General features: G+C 42.1%; 2 protein-coding genes across 4 annotated transcripts; both read left to right on the forward strand.

Annotated features, from left to right (window-relative positions):
* The first annotated feature begins 1,406 nt into the window (after positions 1–1,406).
* LOC121005518 (keratin-3, type I cytoskeletal 51 kDa-like) lies at positions 1,407–6,246 on the forward strand. 3 transcript variants are annotated; one of them, XM_040438289.1, is made up of 9 exons: positions 1,409–1,739; positions 1,788–2,040; positions 2,368–2,450; positions 2,617–2,773; positions 2,863–3,024; positions 3,160–3,285; positions 3,630–3,844; positions 3,926–3,984; positions 5,834–6,246. In XM_040438289.1, exons 1-9 carry the CDS (start codon positions 1,477–1,479, stop codon positions 5,929–5,931), a joined length of 1,416 nt encoding a protein of 471 aa, XP_040294223.1. In that variant the 5' UTR covers positions 1,409–1,476; the 3' UTR covers positions 5,932–6,246. The 3 variants fall into 3 exon arrangements, with proteins under 3 accessions (XP_040294221.1, XP_040294223.1, XP_040294222.1); XM_040438288.1 differs by having other exon boundaries at positions 1,409–1,669; positions 1,703–2,040; XM_040438287.1 differs by having other exon boundaries at positions 1,407–2,040.
* A 9,183-nt stretch (positions 6,247–15,429) lies between these two features.
* On the forward strand, positions 15,430–20,684 carry LOC121005519 (keratin, type I cytoskeletal 47 kDa-like). The gene is made up of 9 exons (XM_040438290.1): positions 15,430–15,751; positions 15,794–16,113; positions 16,866–16,948; positions 17,801–17,957; positions 18,040–18,201; positions 18,646–18,771; positions 18,964–19,175; positions 19,264–19,383; positions 20,357–20,684. The coding sequence occupies exons 1-9, from the start codon at positions 15,505–15,507 to the stop codon at positions 20,358–20,360; spliced, it is 1,431 nt and encodes a 476-aa protein (XP_040294224.1). The 5' UTR covers positions 15,430–15,504; the 3' UTR covers positions 20,361–20,684.
* Positions 20,685–21,222: the final 538 nt, after the last annotated feature.

The following is a 21,222-nucleotide window of genomic DNA, read 5'->3' on the forward strand; positions in this document are numbered from 1 at the left end:
GGGGCTGTCATTACTGGCACATAATGGGGGGCTGTCATTACTTGCACATAATGGGGGCTTTCATTACTGGCACATAATGGGGGGCTGTCATTACTGGCACATAATGGGGGTCTGTCATTACTGGCACATAATGGGGGGCTGTAATTACTGGCACATAATGGGGGCTGTTATTACTGGCACATAATGGGGGGCTGGTATTACTGGCACATGATGGGGGGGCTGTTATTACTGGCACATGATGGGGGGCTGTTAGTACTGGCACATGACGGGGGCTGTTATTACTGGCATATAATGGGGGGCTGTTATTACTGGCACATAATGGGGGGCTGTTATTACTGGCACATGATGGGGGGCCTTTTATTACTGGAACATGATGGGGGCTGTTATTACTGGCACATTATTGGGGGGGCACTTATTACTGGCACATTATTGGGGCACTTATTACTGGCACATTGTTGGGGGCACTTATTACTGGCACATTGTTGGGGGCACTTATTACTGGCACATTATTGGGGACACTATAGGGGCATTTACTGAGGCCACAAAGAAGGGGTATTTTATATGGGGGGCTCTGTACAGTAGAATTTTATACTGGGACACATTATTTAAGGGTGTCCCAGTCATCTACGGGGTCATCTACGGGGGGCACTAAGAAGGGGTATTTTATACTTGCAAATTATGGGGGACACTGAGGGCATCTACTGGGGCATTTTATACTGGTACATTATGGGGGGCACTAGGAGGAAGGGGGAGAGGAGCACTATGGAGGCGTTTCCAGTGTTGGCATGTGTCTTTGCGTGTAGAGCCATTTGGTGCTGCACATACAGTGGTATTTGCCTTTGCACTGCAGCCATGGTGCTTCGATCCCATTCACTTTCATGGGATTACCGTTACTTAGTGAACCTGGCCGCTGGCTGTCGCGTGACTAATATCACCGTCTAGCCGTACCCTTTAAAAACCTAATAACAAACATATCCATGGTGAATGCTGTCCCTAATATAAAAAATATTTAAAAAAAACTAAATTCTGCATTGTATGATAGGTTTCTTTTAAAAGTAGGTAAGTATAACCTAAATAAAGGGATTTTCTTCTTTTCTTCTTCTAAACATCTGTAGCTATAAAATATAACAATTATTCTCTTGATATATTCAAGTACAGAAATCTTACCCTCTATAAAAGTGTTCAAAATATGTAATGGTTATATGTGCTCCACCCTAAATTCATGCTAACATGACAAACAACCCATGGGTGAGAAGAACAGTGCTAGAGTGATGCAAATTAATAATGATAATTGATAAATGCTATAAGCAGAAGCAATAACTTGGCAAGGAACACTATGTCTGGAAAAAACCATTAACATTTGGGTATGACACACCCTTAGAATCTGGTATATAAAGAATAGAAGCTGTGCATATATTACACTCTCCATTGAAGCTGATTTTTCATTTGGAAAGGGTGTCCTCTTGCTAAAACAACATGTCTTCTTATTCTCACAAACAGTCATCTCACAAAGCCTCATCTCACAGTGGAGCAGGAAGTGGTGCTTATGGTGGTGGATTAGGCTATGAAGCAGGTATTGGATATGGTGGTGGTGCTGGTCATCACACTAGCGGAGCAGCTAACTATTGCTTTAGTAGTGGTAGTGGTGTTGGATTTGGAGGAAGCTATGGTGGTAGATCAGGTGGCTTTGGAGGAAGCTATGGTGGTGGAGCAGCTGGTTTTGGAGGACACTATGGTGGTGGATCAGGTGGCTATGGAGGAAGCTATGGTGGTGGAGCAGCTGATTTTGGAGGACACTATGGTGGTGGTTTTGGAGGAGGTGACGGCATCTTATCTGGAAGTGAAAAACAAACAATGCAGAATCTTAATGACCGGTTGGCCAATTATCTGGATAAAGTCCGTGCCTTGGAAGAAGCAAATGCTGAGCTTGAGCGTAAGATTAAGGAATGGTATGAAAAGCAAAGGGCTGGTAGTGGTTCAGGGGATAAAGGAAAAGACTACTCAAAGTATTTTGCCGCAATTGAGCAGCTCAAGAGTCAGGTAAGCTTTACAAACAACTAGAAATGTCTTTGTCAGTGTATATGGAGCAAAAATGGTGAATGAGACATGTTAGTGCTGCATAATAATATGTTTTCATCCTGCTTTGTTGGTACCATCTCATTTGTACAGAGGAATGTTATTTCAGTTACTCAGAAATTTGGGTAGATACAGTCCATGGTGCAGGTGCACATATTTCAATTCTACATTTGCCTATGGTGCATTCTACACTGTTTAGCATCAGATAACACTAGAAATTGAATCTGTACAAGATTAAATAAAAAATGGTACATCCAATGAAATGGCGGAATAACCACTTGTTCTTTGCAGATTGTTACAGCCATCACTCAAAATACAAGCGTAGTCTTGCAAATTGACAATTCCAGGCTTGCTGCCGATGACTTCAAGATGAAGTAAGTGTGCCTTTGATACAAATACTAATCTAGTTCATGGCTTCCCAATTACAGACCAGTCAATACATCTTAACTACAGTATCTACAGCCCAACCAATTTTTAGTATAGGTTTTTGGAGCCACCAATGTATGTAATCAATAAGTGCCCATATGTATGTCTTGTCAGGTTTGAGAGTGAGCAGACTCTCCGCCAGTGTGTAGACGCCGATATTAATGGCCTGCGCAGAGTCCTGGATGAACTGACCATGACCAGGTCTGACATGGAATCCCAATATGAGAATCTCGCTGAAGAAGTTGCTGTCCTCAAGAAGAACCTTGAAGCTGTCAGTTGAGAAGAAATCAAATAGACATTTTAATGGGTGCGAACTGTGTGATATAGAGTATTACAATAGACAACTCTTTTTCTCCATAGGAAAGCAAGGGAGGCAAAGAACAAACTATGGGTCAAATCACCGTAGAAATGAATGCTGCTCCAAGTAACGATCTAACGCAGGTATTGAATGGTATGCGAGCACAATATGAAGCAATGGCTGAGAAGAATCGCAGGGATGCTGAAGACCGGTTCAATAAAATGGTAAGACTGCGTTTTAGGTTCTATTCACATAACAGTATTTTACTAAATCTTTCTTTCTTGTGACACCATTTAACTGGCCCTATAGTTCTATTAAGGACCAATTGCTCTGACTAAAATTGTATATTTTGTCTCAAGAGTGAAGATCTGAAGAAAGAAATACACACTGGAGCACAACAGATACAGACCAGCAAGAGTGAAGTGTCAGACCTGAAGAGGACAATTCAAGCTTTGGAGATTGAGCTTCAGTCACTTATTGCCACGGTAAGCATTTTTTTTAAAGGTTATTATTACTTCCAGGTTACCCTGAGCTCCACATGCCCAGAGATGTCAATTAAAGTTCCTGGGTCTCAATATTATATATTTTACACCCACCCCACCTACCGAGTATCATTTACAATACTGGTGTGACAGAAAGTCCTTGGGTCCCCTAAAACACAAGGGACTTACAACTGTAATCTCTGCACCCCCTATTGCTACACTCCTAGCAATATAAAATAGAGCACTCACTAGTAGCAAAATATGCACATAATCTTAAATACAACAGCAAAAGCAAAGTTCTAGCTAAGTATATCCGGTGACTTATGGTGACGCCTTCTCATTTGCAGAGAAAATCACTGGAGAACACAGTGGCAGAGACAGAAGGCCAATACTGCATGCAGATTGCACAACTTCAGGCACAGATTTCTATAGTTGAAGAACAACTGGCACTGATTAGAGAAGATATAGAGTGCCAGACTAGAGAATACGAAGATCTTCTGGACATTAAGACCAGATTGGAGGCAGAGATTGAACAATACCGCAGACTTCTGGATGGAGAAAGGTAAGCTAATCCATTACTAGAAAGCTTATTTTATGTACTTCGTTTGGTCGTTGCACTAATAAAAATTGTAAACGATTGCAGTGGTAAAGGGCAAGCAAAGCAATATACTGGAACCGGCAGTACTTCAGGATCCAGCACAGGTAATCATTGTTCTTACTTAATCAAAACCTTACCTCATTTACTGTGTGATATATACCCAAGATGGCCACAATGTAGCTAAAGAGCCTCTTTCATGCAGGCCCTGTCTTTCCAACCTATAACAAATAGATGTCTATCTGCTTTGTTGGTAGACAAAAGACTAGTGTTAAAAGATCGGGGGCACAGGCAGTCATATAATCCCACCCTCACAAAATTGTATTGAAGACATTATAGCTATAAGATAACATTTAGAACACATAATATGCTTAGCTACACTATCCCAGCTATGAACATCAGCAATGTGGGGCTAGAAACCTCTATTAGTAAAGGTATAAGCCCTTAACCCAAATAATTTGCCCTATCTAAAACAGTAATGTGCATATGAAAGTATGCCTCTAAATAATTCAGGTGTACCATTACCAAATAATACCAGTATACATGGACGAAATTATACCACTAAACCATAACCACATAAAACTACCACAAAGAACAATATAGCCAATAATATCACCATTAAGTGACCATATGGTGGTCGCATACCAGTGCTACACTTGGACTCCGCAGAATATAATCATGCTGTGAATACAGTCCAATGAATATGGTGCAATTAAATCCGGTCACCCAATGGTGACCTCTTCTCGGATCACAGGCATTCACATTCCATTTACTTTCCATACGACCCAGACCACCATGACAAGTCTTTTTATTTTACTACCACCCTCCCCACCCTATGCTCTAACTTCCTGCTGGTTTGTTTGACAGTGTCCTACTGTTCAAAATTAAAGCCACACAGATGATGGCCCCAAAAATAACAGTGGCAAACAGATAGTGCCTGACACAGCAATAATGCCCCTGTAGATGGGCCACACATAAGTAGTCCCCCTTTTGTGGCAGAAGCAGTAATAGTGCTCCCTTTGTGCCCTGCACAGTATTAGTGCACATGCACTGCAATGCTGCCCCATACACAGTAATAGTCCTCATCCCAGAGTAACAGTGCCCCTCCTTGCACAGCACACCATAATAGTGTCCCCTATTGCCACCACACAGTTAAAGAGTCCATCTCTGGCACTACACAGTTATAGTGCTTTTTTGTGCTCCATGCACTTTCATAGTACCCATTTTGCATGTAACTCAGTAATGGTACCACCACACAGTGATGGCAACCCATCAGTCCTCTTCACACAGTAAGGGTGCCCCCTTAGTGCCCCCACATAGTAAGGATGCACCTTAGTGCTCCCTGTATAATAATAATAATTCTTATTTAGTGTCGCTTACACAGTAATTATGCCCCTTAGTGCCCTAAATGATTCCCCCCTTAGTGCTCCCTCAAAGTAATAATGCCGCTTTCCCAGAGGAATTCAATATTCAAACCTCTTCTGGCCTGTGCAATTGGTATATCAGTGCAAGCAGTTGTGCTGATGTCCTGTCCTAGCATCCTGTGGTCTACAGGCTTGTGGCCAGAGTCACAGAGTGAATGGTGGAGCTGGGAGTGGAGAGCTTCCTGCTCCACCATATATATGCAGTTAATAGTAGTTCTTACCTAGAAATATGGGAAATCTGGGAACAAAAAACAAACAAACTGGGGTTTGTGACCCAGATTCCAATGTTAGCAATGTCACTGGGTAGAGATGTAAGCTGTAGCTTCTTAACCCTAGTGCAAAATCTGTAACAGGACTACCATATGCAATAGGGCAGGCTTGAACCCCTCAATGGGTAGTCATTAGGCAGTTAAATTGGGTAGGTCCCAGAAAGCCCTTGTACAAGCTACTAATTATCCATGGTGACCTATTAATACTTACATTAATACAGTATATAGCAATAATAAATAACTCCACTTTCGAATTATTTTAGGATCACAGATGACAAGAAGAGTAAAGCAGGTTATCGAATACGTGGATAATGGAAAAGTTGTGAAGTCTGAGGTTGTGAATAAAGATATTCCATACTAAAATCACCTCCCAAGAGATGGCTTCTGCTCAAGCAAAATAGAAACCTGCTAAATTCATTTACAAATCTTTTGTATTCAGTATACTTTGCTTATTCTTTTATGGGACAGTATTATGTTGGGAAGAACATAAGAGAGGTCAATCAATAATGTTAGACTGTCTCAAATGTTGGATAGAAACATGTACGTATGCTTATATCATTCTCTCGATCCCATAATGCTACAGTAGTCTGTTTTCTGCCCGATATTTTCTATGTGTTCTGCATTATGTACTTTTGCTTTGCACAATTAAGAAAGTAAACTTTTCTGATGCAAGTTATACGAGATCTGGTTGTCATCATTCATTCCCTCCTCAACCTGGCCATTCACAATGGACTAAGTTGGTTGGTGGCTGAACAGTAGTTGAACAAACAATCATAGTAACATAGTATATAAGGCTGAAAAAAGACATTTGTCCATCCAGTTCGACCTGTTATCCTGCAAGTTGATCCAGAGGAAGGCAAAAAAAAGAACTGTGAGATAGAAGCCAATTTTCCCCATTTTAGGGCAAAAAAATTCCTTCCCGACTCCAGTCAGTCAGAATAACTCCCTGGATCAACGACCCCTCTCTAGTAGCTATAGCCTGTAATATTATTACGCTCCAGAAATACATCCAGGACCCTCTTGAACTCTTTTATTGTACTCATCATCACCACCTCCTCAGGCAGAGCTTTCCATAGTCTCACTGCTCTTACTGCAAAGAATCATGTGAGGAATAATGGTTTCAAAGGAACGACCATACACATTTTAGTCTATATTGGCCATCACAGTTGTTCAAACTGCCCATACATTTTCAATGAAACTGAGCGATGGACAAAAGATCTTTCTAGGAACGGTTTTTGTTTTTTTTTAAAAAAAAGGTCCTTTGTTCACAAATGATCTTTCGTTAAATGAGAAAAAAAATCCAACTATAAGAGGAAAATTTTAAGTGCAATTGACTATTAATGATAATGGTCTACCATTGGTCAGCTTGTTATATTTCAACCAACGAAGGTTGGTTTGGTTGAAATCGTCCATTTTGATCAACTTTAGACTAATGTGTATGGCCACTTGGCCACTTCTAGTATCAGACAAGTAACAATACAAACAAGCAATGCCCAGAGTCAAGGCAAATGGTCCTCCAGGTTGAAGCTCATGTCAAGTAAACATGTGCTAAACTAGTGGTGGGAATAGGATTGTAAGATAAAAATCTGATAACAGTCAATGCACATGGGCAATGATTGGCTGCTGCAGTGTATGGGATGTCGCTGCTGCAGCCGCAGTAACATACCACTGGCTGCAGACCGGAGGTAGGTGTAAGGGCAGTGGCGTAACTAGAATGTTATGGGCCTCAGTGCAAACTTTGGATCGGGGGGACCCCCCCCCCCGCCCCCCCCCCCCCCCCCATTTTTACAAAGAAGCGGCAGATTTTCTTACTAAGGGCGCTTTCCCGTGCGGCTATTCCGTGGCGTGAATGAGGGCCAAGCAGAGACACGGAGCAGTAACATGACTGATAATGCTCTGTTCCTCTTTGTGACCTTTTTACTACAAAATCACAGTGAGATAAAGTTGTCACCGTGATTTTGTAGCAAAACGATCATAGAGAGGCACGGAGCATTATCAATCATGTAACTGCTCCTTGTCTCTGCTGTCCGGAGCGGGGCTTGGCACTCTTTCACACAGCGGATTAGCCACACGGGATCCGCTCGTGTTAAAGAGCCCTAAGCCCAATGCATGGCTACACTCACCCAGTCCTAATAAAATCTGGTCCTACCTCATCCAGGGTGTCGCTGGCGTCGGCGTGATGTCCGCTGGATCCAGAACAAGGTCCCTGTGGTGATAGAGAAAAAAAGAATAATCACATATGGAAGGGATGGTGACTGCCCCTATGAAACTACCTGCAGGGGGCGCTGTGCTGGCATGGTAGACTGAGCTATGCCAATGTATAGCAGGGTAATTTAGGACATTTCCCCTAAGTGCTACCACACAGTACTAATGTCCACATTGTGGCCCCTCACAGTACTAATGCCCACCTTGTGGCCTTTTGCAGTAATTAAGCCCACCTTGTGGTCCCTTCACAAAAGTTATGTCCTTCTTGTGGCCCCTCACAGCAGTTATGCCCACCTTTGTTCCTGTCACACTAGTTATGCCCAGATATCTGCCCCTCACAGTAGTTATGCCAAATATGTGCCCCCTAACAGTAGTTATGCCAAATATGTGCCCCCTCACAGTATTTATGCCAGATATGTGCCCCCTCACAGTAGTTATGCCCAGATATGTGCCCCTCACAGTGGATATGCCCAGATATGTGCCCCTCACAGTGGATATGCCCAGATATGTGCCCGCTCACAGTGGTTATGCCCAGATATGTGCCCGCTCACAGTAGTTATGCCCAGATATGTGCCCGTCACAGTGGATATGGCCAGATATGTTCCTCTTCACAGTAGTTATGGCCAGATATGTTCCCCCTCACAGTAGTTATGGCCAGATATGTTCCCCCTCACAGTAGTTATGGCCAGATATGTGCTCCCTCACAGTAGTTATGCCAGATTATGTGCCCCTCACAGTGGATATGGCCAGATATGTTCCCCCTCACAGTAATTATGGCCAGATATGTGCCCCCTCACAGTAGTTATGCCAGATTATGTGCCCCTCACAGTAGTTATGACCAGATATGTGCCCCCCTACAGTGGTTATGCCAGATTATGTGCCCCTCACAATAAATATGCCCACATATGTGCCCCTCACAGTGGTTATGCCAGATTATGTGCCCCCCTCACAGTAGTTATGCCTTCATATGTGCCCTCTCATAGTTATGCCTTTATATGTTCCCCCCTCACAGTAGTTATGCCAGATATGTGCCCCCCTACAGTGGTTATGCCAGATTATGTGCCCCTCACATTAGATATGCCCACATATGTGCCCCTCACAGTGGTTATGCCAGATTATGTGCCCCCTCATAATAGTTGATATATGTGCCCCCTCATAGTTATGCCTTTATATGTGCCCCCCTCACAGTATTTATGGCAGATTAGGTGCCCCCTCAGTAGAGATGCCCACTTTTGTGCCCCCTCACTCTAGTTGTGCCCATCGACCCCCCCCTTCCCCTTTGCCCCAGTCTGCAGTGTTAGGAAAAGAAAAAAAAAACACATACTTACCCTCTTCCCCGATGTTGCGCTGCCACACCCACATCGCGCTGCTGGCTGTACTGAAGGCAGTTTCCCCGACCTTCAGAGCTCCTCCCACAACCAGCAGCGCGATGTGCGGCCAGCAGAGGGAGCGCTAGAGCTCCTGCTTCACTGATGATCTGGAGACAGCCCGGCAGTGACGAGAACTGCCGGGCCGAATGTATGAGAGTGAGTGCGCGCGTCCCCCCTCTTCCTCCTTCCCCCCCTCTGCGCAAACCTCCCCCACCTTGCCTCATATTAAACATGTAATGGAGCGCCCTGACGGGGCCCGACATTGTCACTGTACTTCATGCCGGGCCCCGTCACAGCGCTTCATTACATGTTAGTACAGCGGGCCCCCTCCCCCCGCCGGGCCCGGTCGCAGTCGCACCCCCTGAAACTGTGATCGTTGCGCCCCTGTGTAAGGGTACTTTCACACTTGCGGCAGAGGAATCCGGCAGGCAGTTCAGTCGCCGGAACTGCCTGCTGGATCCATCAAAACGTATGCCAACTGATGGCATTTGTAAGACTGATCAGGATCCCGATCCGTATGACAAATGCATTGAAATACCGGATCAGTCTTTCCGGTGTCATCCGGAAAGGACGGATCCGGCATTGCGGTATCTTGAATGCCGGATCCAGCACTATTACATCATTATGGAAAAGTGTTCCGGATTTTTGGCCAGAGATAAAACCGTAGCATGCTGCGGTATTTTCTCCGTCCTGAATAGTCATAAAGACTGAACTGAAGACATCCTGATGCATCCTGAACAGAATGCTCTCTATTCAGAATGCATTAGGATAAAACTGATGATCAGTTCTTTTCCGGTATTGAGCCCCTAGGATGGAACTCTATGCTGGAAAAGAAAAACGCTAGTGTGAAAGTACCCTAAGATTTGTTTGTATTCTGACAGGCCGCCAGCAGTTTTGTGAAGTAACAAATACCTTGGACTTTACAAAGGACACGGGGACATTCACTACATTTGGAGGAAAGGCGATTTTAGACATCAATACGGGAAAGGATTCTTTACAGTAAGAGTAGTGACACTATAGAGTGCCCTACCCCAAGAGGTAATGACAGGTACTGTGTCAGCATATAAAAAAAAGGCTTGATAATTATCTAATCAAATTGAAGGTTATAATTAATCTAAGGATTAATGTTGCATAATTGATCTGAGAAAAGTTGAACCTGATGGACCTGTCCTTTTTCAACAAAGGTAGCTTTGTAACCCCTTTAACCTGCCACCCAACAGGTCCTGAGAGACGTTTTCTGTGGGGAAAACAAGAATTGGACTTTCACATGACCTTTCCCATTGCTTCCTATAGCAGTATTGGCTACAGGGATGTATTACAGCTTCCCCCCCCCCCCCACACCCTCCTGCTGGGTTAAATATGATGCAAGTATTGCCAAGCCAGCCGTGTACATTAACCATTGAGGAGTCATATGGGAGAATACGGCTTCTAGTGGGCTTACAATTAGAATATAAATGCAATATAAAAAGTTTTGTGTTTTTTTTATTAACATTCTGGTTATAGGCAATATACAGTAATGCAGCAATAAATCTACTCATCACTCTCTCCTCTAATATTAAATTTTTTTAATGTTTCACTCACTCTCACACACGCCCACCATACATGTCTCCCTGGAGCTCCAGGAACTTTTCTGCACTATTTATTGGAAACTATCAGCTCACTGCTTGCCAAGTGCACTAGATAAATATTCATCAGTTATGTCATTGCAATTATTAAAATTCACATGTTCAACTAAATCTAAAGTTAAACAAATTGAGCTTTCTAACGAGCTATGACTTAAGAGAATTAAAGGAATTATTTTACATCTATTCAAAGGATGATCCTCGAGACTTGGCCAGGGCAACAGTTTAGGCGCAGCTATGTATCCAGCCTAGGTGATTGTATTACAAGACTGGACAAGTATCCTTTAGGTCATTGATGGAACCAGGATTATACCTTGCCATGTTAACCAGCAATCTCTAAACACACTATGGCACTGCAAGACCACCATTTTAACCTGTATTAAGTATTATAACCATCATCAGACGTGTAGAGTTATCAATACTATTGACCATTTTTCCATGGGTTTTATGGGCCCCTAATGCAAAGACCCTAAATGCATATATCATAACTTGCAACATTCATTTTAACCACCACAAATGAGGCCAGGAGGGTAGCTGGAGAGGAAGTGGGGTGATAAACCATGTGTCCCAGAAAGTGTGCCAGTAGGTGCTCCAACAAGACACTTTGCATTAGGCCTCGTGCATTGTTTCAGGATTAGATGCAGACCTATTCATTTTAATAGGGTAACAAAGAATGCAGACAGCACAGTGTGAGCTCTCCACATCCATATGTCCGCATATCTATCCCACAAAAAAATATATAGAATATTTCCTGCTCTTTGTCGGACAAGAACAGGCATTTTGACAATGGGGTCCACAGAATCTGCGGGATGCACACGTATCTGTATTTTGTGGATCCGGAGTTTGCAGACAGCAAAATACATGTGATAGTCTACATGTGATAGTGTACATGAGGCTTTAGGCAGGAGATTCAGATACAGGGATAGGGCAACAAAATAATTATTTGCTCTGGGTGAAGCAAAGCCCATCTACCAATACTTGTTTCAAATTTCAGGTGTTGTTACAGAGGAACTATAAATTTCAACTATGCCTTACCTTTTTCTGAGAACAGGAAGCTCCCAAGTCTACAGAATCTAAGGCCTGATCCTGAGATTCTGTAGAATTTCCGTAACGACCTTAGACTATCACCTCCTATTCAGGAGATCTCTAATGACATCAGTTGTCCTAATAGATAATCAGGTACACAAATAGAAATGATAAGTTCTAGTTTCCACCAACTTCTTAAATAAGGATACATGGATGTCATAGAGGAATCTTTCCTCATGGTAAACCTGAGCTATTCATTTATTTGCTTTACCTTGCTATGGCTGTTGAGACAACCCCTTTAAATAGAGTACTAGAACAACCGGGACCGCAGGGGCTGTGTGTGAGTGTGGTGGCCTGTTGGGGGTAGTAGTTGGTACTTGTGTTTTTGAATCTCCCTGGGCCGGCATGCAATGACGAGAAGGAAGGCACCGGATTCCTTTGGGGCACACTCTGGTGTTGAGGGATCTCCTGCCAGATGTTGGTTGAGGTGATCTTGGTGGTACGGGTTTCAGGTGCAGGGAATGCAAGGTCCCTGCGGTTTGTGATGCTAACATTCTTGGGTCCAAATGAGGTGTGGAAATAAAGAGGAGTCGGTTTAAATAAATAACTGGAACATTTACTGGTAATCAATTGCCTTGAGGTAGCTGTACAGGTTCATTGACATGGAAGAGGTGGTTGTATTGTAGCACATCACAGTTAGCTGTAGCTGCAATCCTAGTAACAGGCCCTTGGTGAGGTATTGACTCTGGTCACATTCAGGCTGACTATCATCCACGTGTGGCGTATACATCAATAAACTGCTTCACATGGCCATTATACATATGTCTTGCCTTCCTGGCTTACTCCCAATTTCCATAAGTATTGCCCACACTGTTCATAGAGGAATGTGGCTCTAAATACAGCTTGTACTTTACGGTAGACTGTGAACAGGCACCGTAGGTTAACTCCTGCCTCACATTGGTTGCTAATGGAGTCTATAGGCTGAGTTAACACTCTCACCTCCACTAGTCTCTCCCTATACTCTTCAACACACTGGGGTTCTTGTATTTCTCACTTGAGTCTTACCCTTGGTCTGTGCACAACTCAGAAGGGTAGCTAAATATCAGCTCACTTCAGGTACAGCAGGTCCAACCCTAGCTTTGGTCATCCATTTCTTTAGTCTGACCCTTCAGGCATCTGACTTCTTGGGTCTGATGCTGGAGGCAGCTTTCCTTGGCTAAGAACCAAACTTATGCCGCCCTTGCTGCACTGCTCTCACTGCCGCACTTTGCTTCACAACTTCATCTGGTTTCAATTGGCTTTCATCTTCTGCCTCACACTTCCTATATCCAGTTATATATACCTTTAGTAACAGCACAACCTAGTAGTGACCGATGTGAAGTGGTGGTTCACAGCCTGTTATAGGAATTATAGCAATATACATACACAGCATAAAATGACATTCTGCAAATACTCATAAACATACAGAGCCCCACTACTGATATGGATTGGGACACTGCAATACTAGTGAACTGAATGGTCTAAAATCACCTATTACTTGAAACTGTGTTTATGAGCAGAAGCCATCTGAGCCATAAAAGAGAGAAGCTGCAGGGAACTCAAATTCCCAGGGCCTGACCCTCCTTCATCAGTTCTATTATGCAGGTTTGCTTCATGCCACTATATTCTGTGAGCATAGAGGCTGTATTCTGGTGATACTGCGTCAAGAGTTGCTATAAGAAATTTCATTTCACTACAGATGCTGTTTTCATCTATGACCTCAAAATCACTCACAATCATAAAAAGCTCCAGAAACTAAGCTAATTAAGCCACTTAAAGGGTTTCTGTCACCCCATTAAACCGTTTTTTTTTTTCCTTTACTAATATTCCCTATAGTGCGATCTCATGATACATAAGCAAATTAATCATTTTGGTTCAGTAGAATTTGCTAAAAATCGATTTTTAAAATATGCTAATTACCTTGCTACCAGCAAGTAGGGCGGCTACTTGCTGGTAGCAGCCGCATCCTCCGATGGTAATGACGCCCCCTCGGCATGCTGATTGACAGGGCCAGGGAAGGGAATCGTTCTCTGCTGGCGCTGTTAGAATTTGAAATCTCGTGCCTGCGCCGTACCTGTCTTCAATCGGCGCAGGCGCACTGAGAGGCGGCCGCTCGCTCGACCGCTCCATCCTCAATGCGCCTGCGTCGATGACGTCATCAAGTACACCCGGAAGAGAAGACGCCGGCATCGCTGGAAGGAGGCGGAGAGTCTGGTGACGTCGCTGGATGCTCGAATCAGGTAAGTATGTACATAATAAGCATGCTGCCACAAAAACCACCAACGAAATGGGAATAAATAATTTTATAAAAATGACAGTTATTAACACTATACCACCAACGATTATTAATAATAAATCTCTTCCGGGTGTACTTGATGACGTCATCGACGCAGGCGCATTGAGGATGGAGCGGTCGAGAGAGCGGCCGCCTCTCAGTGCGCCTGCGCCGATTGAAGACAGGTACGGCGCAGGCGCGAGATTTCAAATTCTAACAGCGCCAGCAGAGAACGATTCCCTTCCCTGGCCCTGTCAATCAGCATGCCGAGGGGGCGTCATTACCATCGGAGGATGCGGCTGCTACCAGCAAGTAGCCGCCCTACTTGCTGGTAGCAAGGTAATTAGCATATTTTAAAAATCGATTTTTAGCAAATTCTACTGAACCAAAATGATTAATTTGCTTATGTATCATGAGATCGCACTATAGGGAATATTAGTAAAGGAAAAAAAAAAACGGTTTAATGGGGTGACAGAAACCCTTTAAAGGGTTATTCCCATCTCATGCACTATATCACTAGTATATGCCATCATTGTCAAATAGGTACCGTTCCCATCTCTGAGACCCACTCCTGTCTCCAGAATGAGGTCTCCCAAAGTGAAGGGGAGCACACCATGCATGTGTGGCACATTCTCCATTCACTGCTGTGGCAGTTCTGAAACTAGCTGCTCGGCTATATTGAGAAGTTCCATAGTGGTGAATGGAGAGCACAACGTACAGGCATGGACTTCTTTTCATTCACTGTCGAAAATAGCAGAGCCAGAGCTCAGCTATTTTCAAGACTCCCTTAGCAGTGAATAGAGAGGTGGCCGTGCTTGCACAAAGCACTCTCCTTCACTTCATGGGGCCCGTTTGGCAGATAGGAGCAGTTCCCAGAGGTGGGACCCACATTTATCTGACAGTGAAGGTCTATCCTACCAATAAGCCATGAGTATCTGAGATGGGAATACCCCTTCAATATATCAGTTTTCAATTGTTTAAGGTATTGTATATGTATTAGTGAAAACAATCCTTTCTCTGCTTGATCTTCATCCTTTTGTGAATGATTGTTATGAAATCCTCATATATGGAAATTTTATTCTCTATAGGTGTTCTGATGCATAATTCCCAGCACTCCACCCTCAATAAACCATAGTTGCATGACAAACAAATCAAGTGTCAGAAGACCAGTAGTTAAAGTGATGCAAGTTGATTAATAATCATAATTGATCCAAGTTATGGGCAGTAGCAATAACTTGGCAAGAACCACTTCTATTTCCAGAATAAAACATTAATATTCAAGTTTGACACACCCTTTCAATCTGATATATATAAAATGATAGAAGCTGTGCAGATATCACCTTCTCACAACAGCTGCTTTTTTTCATCTGGAGAGGGTATCCTTCTGCTTGAACAACATGTCCCATTCTGTAAAATCATCATCTCAACATTTTTCATCCTCTAGCTCCCGGGTTCACGGTGGAGCAGCAGGTGGAGTCAGTCAAAGTGGAGGAGGACATGGTTCTCATGGTTTAGGCTATGGAGGAGGTGCTGGATTTCATAGTGGTGGTGGTAATTATGGTGGTAATGATGTAGGGCATTGTGGTGGTGCTGGCATGGGCTTTAGTGGCGCTAGTGGTGCTAGTTTTGGAGTAAACTATGGAGGTGGAATGGCAAATTATGGAGGTGGAGTGGCAAATTATGGAGGTGGAGTGGCAAATTATGGAGGTGGAATGGCTGGCTTTGGAGGAAACTATGCTGGTGGAGCAGACAGTTTTGGAAGAGGCTTTGGTGATGGCTTTGGAGGAGGTGACCTCCTCTCTGGAAATGATAAACAAACAATGCAGAATCTTAATGACCGTTTGGCTAATTATCTGGATAAAGTCCGCGCCTTGGAAGAGGCAAATGCTGAGCTTGAACGTAAGATTAAGGAATGGTATGACAAGAATAAACCAGGCAGTACTGTTGGTGAAGGAGCAAAAGACTACTCACAATATTTTAAAACAATTCAAGATCTGCAAAAACAGGTAAGTTTTATTAAAAAATAAATAAATAAAATCACAGTTTGTACACATTAGCATGCCAATGAGTACAAAGTAGATTTTATAAAAGTGAATAAAATAAGTATAAAGCTATTATATACAGCCATTAAATTTTTAACAAGGTGCTAGAAGCCTGAGGCTGGGTAATGAAGCGGGCACCTCAGATGTAAGTAATTAATTATGATGACTCAGTAATTTGCCCAGGTTAGCAATGCTATCTTGCAGCACTGGGGTCCTGGGTTAGAATATGACTAGGTCAACTTCATCTTGTATGTTTTTCCCATCTCTTCTGGTTCCTTACCTCACTCCACATACAAACTTACGTGATATAATATGATATTAGTTCTAGTGTATATATTTCTATGTGCTTAAACTTATAAAGACAGATTATCAGCCAATCTAAGGAAACACAATGATGTGAGTGGATCATATTATTATGTCTACAGCAGTGTGGAAAATGTTGACTCTGTACCAAAAAAAGGATTAAAGATGTATCATTATTCATTAAATATGAGCACACGCATGAAACTGAGATCCATGAGTATATGTATTTGTAGAAGATGGATAAATACACCATACAACACAATGATAAAATATATTAATTGTCTAAGATGGGACTATCCAATTTGAAATGAGAAGAATGCCAACACTAGAAATCATTCCACGTTGTACTTTCCAATGTGCTCTTGATGTATTGATGCAGTGTCCAGTAGCTAAAATTACTTTTGTTCTTGCAGATTATTACTGTTATCAATGAAAACGCAGGCGTAGTCTTGCAAATCGACAATGCCAGGCTCGCTGCTGATGACTTCAGAATGAAGTAAGTTTTATAATGAAAACTCTTCCACTATAACTTACTGTCATGCATAGTAGTCAAAGAATGAAAAAGTTATTTTTTTGAAAGCTGAAGACTTCTCAAAATGTATAAATACATTTTCTATCCATAGAGTCCTCTAGTGGATGTGACACTCAGAAGCTGAGATATGATACTAGACAGTTAGTGTTCCAAGAACTGGGACTATTGTGAGGACCCTACCTTATAATGTCATAATATCTCAGCTTCCTAGACCCTATAAGTATGGCAGAAGAGAATAGATGCGTTAGCTGCAGCCACACCTGAATTTTCTTTTACATTTAGGCTTTCAGTCTGTCAGTATGCTGACACAGGATTGCTTAAGGGATCTAGACTGTAGACTTTTGCAGTCAATATATTAACAGGGCTAATTACAGTGTGACAGATTATTGATAGGTGTTCCCTAAAATCATATTATCACATCAAAAGTCCAAACTGGAATAATTAGAATGAAGTAATTTAGTACCAAATGTATTATCCTGATGATGAGACCCTTGACCAACTTGACTGACAGAAATATATTCAATTCTGTCAAAGAGAAATCAATAACACATTTATGTTCTATTTTAAATAATTATAAGAGAGTCTAGCTCTGGGGACTGTATATAGACACAGCGTCACTTTTTAAAGGGTTGGACTCTTCTTAAGGACAAAATGGCTAAAACGTATCTAACTGGCTCTTACCGATCCAAAAAATATCAATCTAACAAATTCCACTAATATAAACAATGACAAAAACCAAATTACAACACCTATGTGACCACCTAATGTCCCACAAATAACAATGTAATTCCTATAACTATATGTTTCTCTCATCAGGTTTGAGAGTGAGCAGGCTCTCCGCCAGAGCGTGGAGGCTGATACCAATGGCCTCCACAGAGTCCTGGATGAATTGAACATGTCCAAGTCTGACCTTACATCTGAGGTTCAAAGTCTCACTGAAGAGATTACTGTTCTCAAGAAGAACCATGAAGATGTAAGTTGGAAAGGAATCACATAGTTGTTTTATCGGATGTGAACCATTTAGATTACAAGAAACAGCTCTGTTTTCTTCATAGGACATTAAGGGACAACAAGTAACAACTGTCGGTGATGTCAAAGTTGAAATGAACGCTGCACCAGGTAACGATCTGACAAAGACACTGAATGACATGCGGGCACAATATGAAGCTTTGGCTGAGAAGAATCGCAAGGATGCTGAAGATCAATTCAATAAAATGGTAAGGTTCTATGTACCGGTATGTATTGTCAAACTATTCTATGGTCTATTGTACGACTCTCTGTATTGTTAGACTGGATATACGCTATCTAGGGAATGTGCACAAGATTACGAATCGCAAGATTGTCATTCTCTGTGCAAATCAAAAGCCTTTATGCTTTTGTGTAAATCTTGCAGTCACTTAAGTTGCCTTGAAGAATATTCCCATTTGAGGATCTTGCCCCTGTCTTCCTACCTCCAGTAGGAGTTCAAACTATCTGTAATACCTCTTGTACCTTAGCTTGCCATTATTACAATATGGCATTCAAAGTTTCCTACACTCATATGATTGATGTTGCACAGTAATCCACTTAGAAGCCAGAGAGTGTCATGCCAGACAGGTCAGCTAGGAGATATTCTGAAAGTGGTGCCCTTCAAATATCAATAAAACTATTTTTCTCTCAAGAGTAAAGAATTGAGTGAAAAGATAACCACTGATGGAGCACAAGTTCAGACCAAGTCAACTGAGATATCTGAGCTAAGGAAAACACTTCAAGCTTTGGAGATCGAGCTTCAATCCCTGCTTTCCACGGTAAGTTTCATGTTTTTTGTTTTTTTTAACACATACCCAACTATAACACCTACTGAGCAGACTACAGCCATTATATGTTCTTTCTGAACTGTTGGATAATTCATTGTATATAACACCATGGTCGAGAAGAAGGAAAGCTTAAGTAAACAGCTCTGGATCAGCTCCTGAATTGTTGAGCTTTCTCATTTGCAGAGAAAATCACTGGAAGACACAGTGGCAGAGACAGAAGGCCGTTACTGCATGCAGATTGCACAACTTCAGGCACAGATTTCTGCAATTGAGGAGCATCTGGAACTAATTAGAGCAGATATAGAGTGCCAGACTAGAGAATACGAAGATCTTCTGGATATTAAGACCAGGTTGGAAGCAGAGATTAAGAAATATCAAGAACTTTTAGAAGGAGGGTAAGAGCGACCATAAGTGTAAATCTATTTATATGAGTGGTTTGGTGTTACTAATGCACTAATAATAATAATTGTCCTATAATAAAAGAGGTGGAATAGGACAAGGCAGCACAACATCAACATCATCTTCAAGGATATCTCAGTCTAGCACAACCAGGGCTACTGGATCAAGCAGCACTTCTCAGTCTGCTACAAGTACTTACCGAAGGTAATAAAAACTGTTTGCTATATACATGGAAAAATGTATCATACAAATAAAAATTTATGAAAAAGTTTTCTAGTCAAATAATGTTACAAGAGCCAAGCCTAAATACTTGATACACATATGTAAAGGCCCTTATAAATGTTAGACCATTGCTTGCCAGAACCACAGTTTTTGGCTGGCCAACAGTTTAAAGGGGTTCTCTAGGCTTTTAATCTTGATGACCTATCCTCGGGATAGGTCATCAATATCAGATCGGTGGGGGTCCGACACCCGGCACCCCCACCGATCATCTGTATGAAGGGAAGACACACAAAGTGCACGCGTGCAGTCTTCCTTCTCTCTTCCTGCTTGCCGCTGCTATGTCTATGGCAAGCAGGAAGAGAGAAGGGAGACGCCCTGAAATTGATGACCTATTTTGAGGATAGGTCATCAATATTAAAAGCCTGGAGAACCCCTTTAATGTGTATGTGGAACTCCAACTCTCCCCCAAAAGTTGATACTAGGGGAAGAGAAGAATTGGGCACTCTGAGTTTCAACGTTTAACCCATCTGATCCAGGGAGATAACATGCCACCAGAGGTGTCTGGCCAGAGCCTTCTCCTCTCTCCCTATTGAATAAACATACATGCTTGACTAAACCATGTATAAGGGAGCCAGGAGAGATAGCTGTTGAACAGATGGGAATTTTACCAACAGCTATTGAAGGTGTATAGGCACCATAAGGTGGCATCACTACCACAGGGTATTTATTAATATACTTATAATATCTGACAGTAGTTCTTGTCTTAATCTTGCTAATTGCTTACAACTGCAAATTGGTAATGCTAATTTGTAAATTGCTTTGGCTCTGCAACTGTCAGAAAAAAAAATACATGCATTCCTCTTGTGGGGTGATAGTTGCAGACTGCATCTATGTTTAATAAAGACGGTAAATGAGCAATAGATTAATTCTGTACTCGACCGTTGTCTTCTTTTAGGTAATTAAAGGACGAGAAGAAAGTTTATGACATCATGGAGGATGGAAAAGTTGTGAGATCAGAGGTTGTGGGAGAAAATGACGACTACTGAAGTGATGATGTCTGCTCAAGCAAAATGGAAACCTGCGGGGTTCACTTCCATTTTTATTATTCTCCACTCCTTCCTTTCTCTTTTTTACATTCTTGATGCTAAATTATGTTTATATGAGCATCTCAAGACATGTTTGTTCCCATAATGCTGCAGTAGCCTTCTTGTGGTCTGTCCATCATTATCGTTACACATTGGACATTTTTGCTTTTGCTTTGCATAGCCTATAAAATAAAAATTATACTGATGCAATTCATATAGGATCAGATTTCTTTGATGGTAGTTGTATGGTATGAATGTGCTTAGGAATAATGAGGCTTGATATTAAGTGTCTAAGCTTAAGGCCATCAGTGGCATAGCTATAGGGGGTGCAGAGGTAGCAGCTGTGTCCAAGGCAGAGTACCTGGGCCAAAAACACCTCCACCTCATAAGAAGATACAAGTATTGATATGTGAAAGGTGGGAGGCCCAGGAGCTTCATGTTACACCTCTGAAAGTCATGCCAAACTCCAACGTTGGGTGCTGATACATCCTTTATTGTGGGTTACTCATATCTGTGCACAATCCTTTGTACAAAACTTCATCTTCTATAGAACAGAGCCTGTATATAAGCCATGAACTGATTCTATGTAAGTGTAGAATGTATAATCAAGTGCAATTCTTCACAGAAATGCCTCATTAGATTTTATTTTCAAAAATAACTTTCTTCAAAAGTATAAAATACATGGATACCTGGTACACCAATGCCTCACTCTAGAGTGTTTAAACATAGGTAACCT

Source organism: Bufo bufo, chromosome 6 (genome assembly GCF_905171765.1).
Source record: "Bufo bufo chromosome 6, aBufBuf1.1, whole genome shotgun sequence".
Classification (NCBI taxonomy): domain Eukaryota; kingdom Metazoa; phylum Chordata; class Amphibia; order Anura; family Bufonidae; genus Bufo; species Bufo bufo.

Coding starts and splice junctions, on each gene's coding strand:
- LOC121005518 (XM_040438287.1), top strand. CDS start 1,477: ATGTCTTCTTATTCTCACAAACAGTCATCTCACAAAGCCTCATCTCAC. Junction 2,041..2,367: donor TTGAGCAGCTCAAGAGTCAG/GTAAGCTTTACA, acceptor TGTTCTTTGCAG/ATTGTTACAGCCATCACTCA. Junction 3,985..5,833: donor TACTTCAGGATCCAGCACAG/GTAATCATTGTT, acceptor GAATTATTTTAG/GATCACAGATGACAAGAAGA.
- LOC121005519 (XM_040438290.1), top strand. CDS start 15,505: ATGTCCCATTCTGTAAAATCATCATCTCAACATTTTTCATCCTCTAGC. Junction 18,202..18,645: donor AAGATCAATTCAATAAAATG/GTAAGGTTCTAT, acceptor TTTTCTCTCAAG/AGTAAAGAATTGAGTGAAAA. Junction 18,772..18,963: donor TTCAATCCCTGCTTTCCACG/GTAAGTTTCATG, acceptor TCTCATTTGCAG/AGAAAATCACTGGAAGACAC.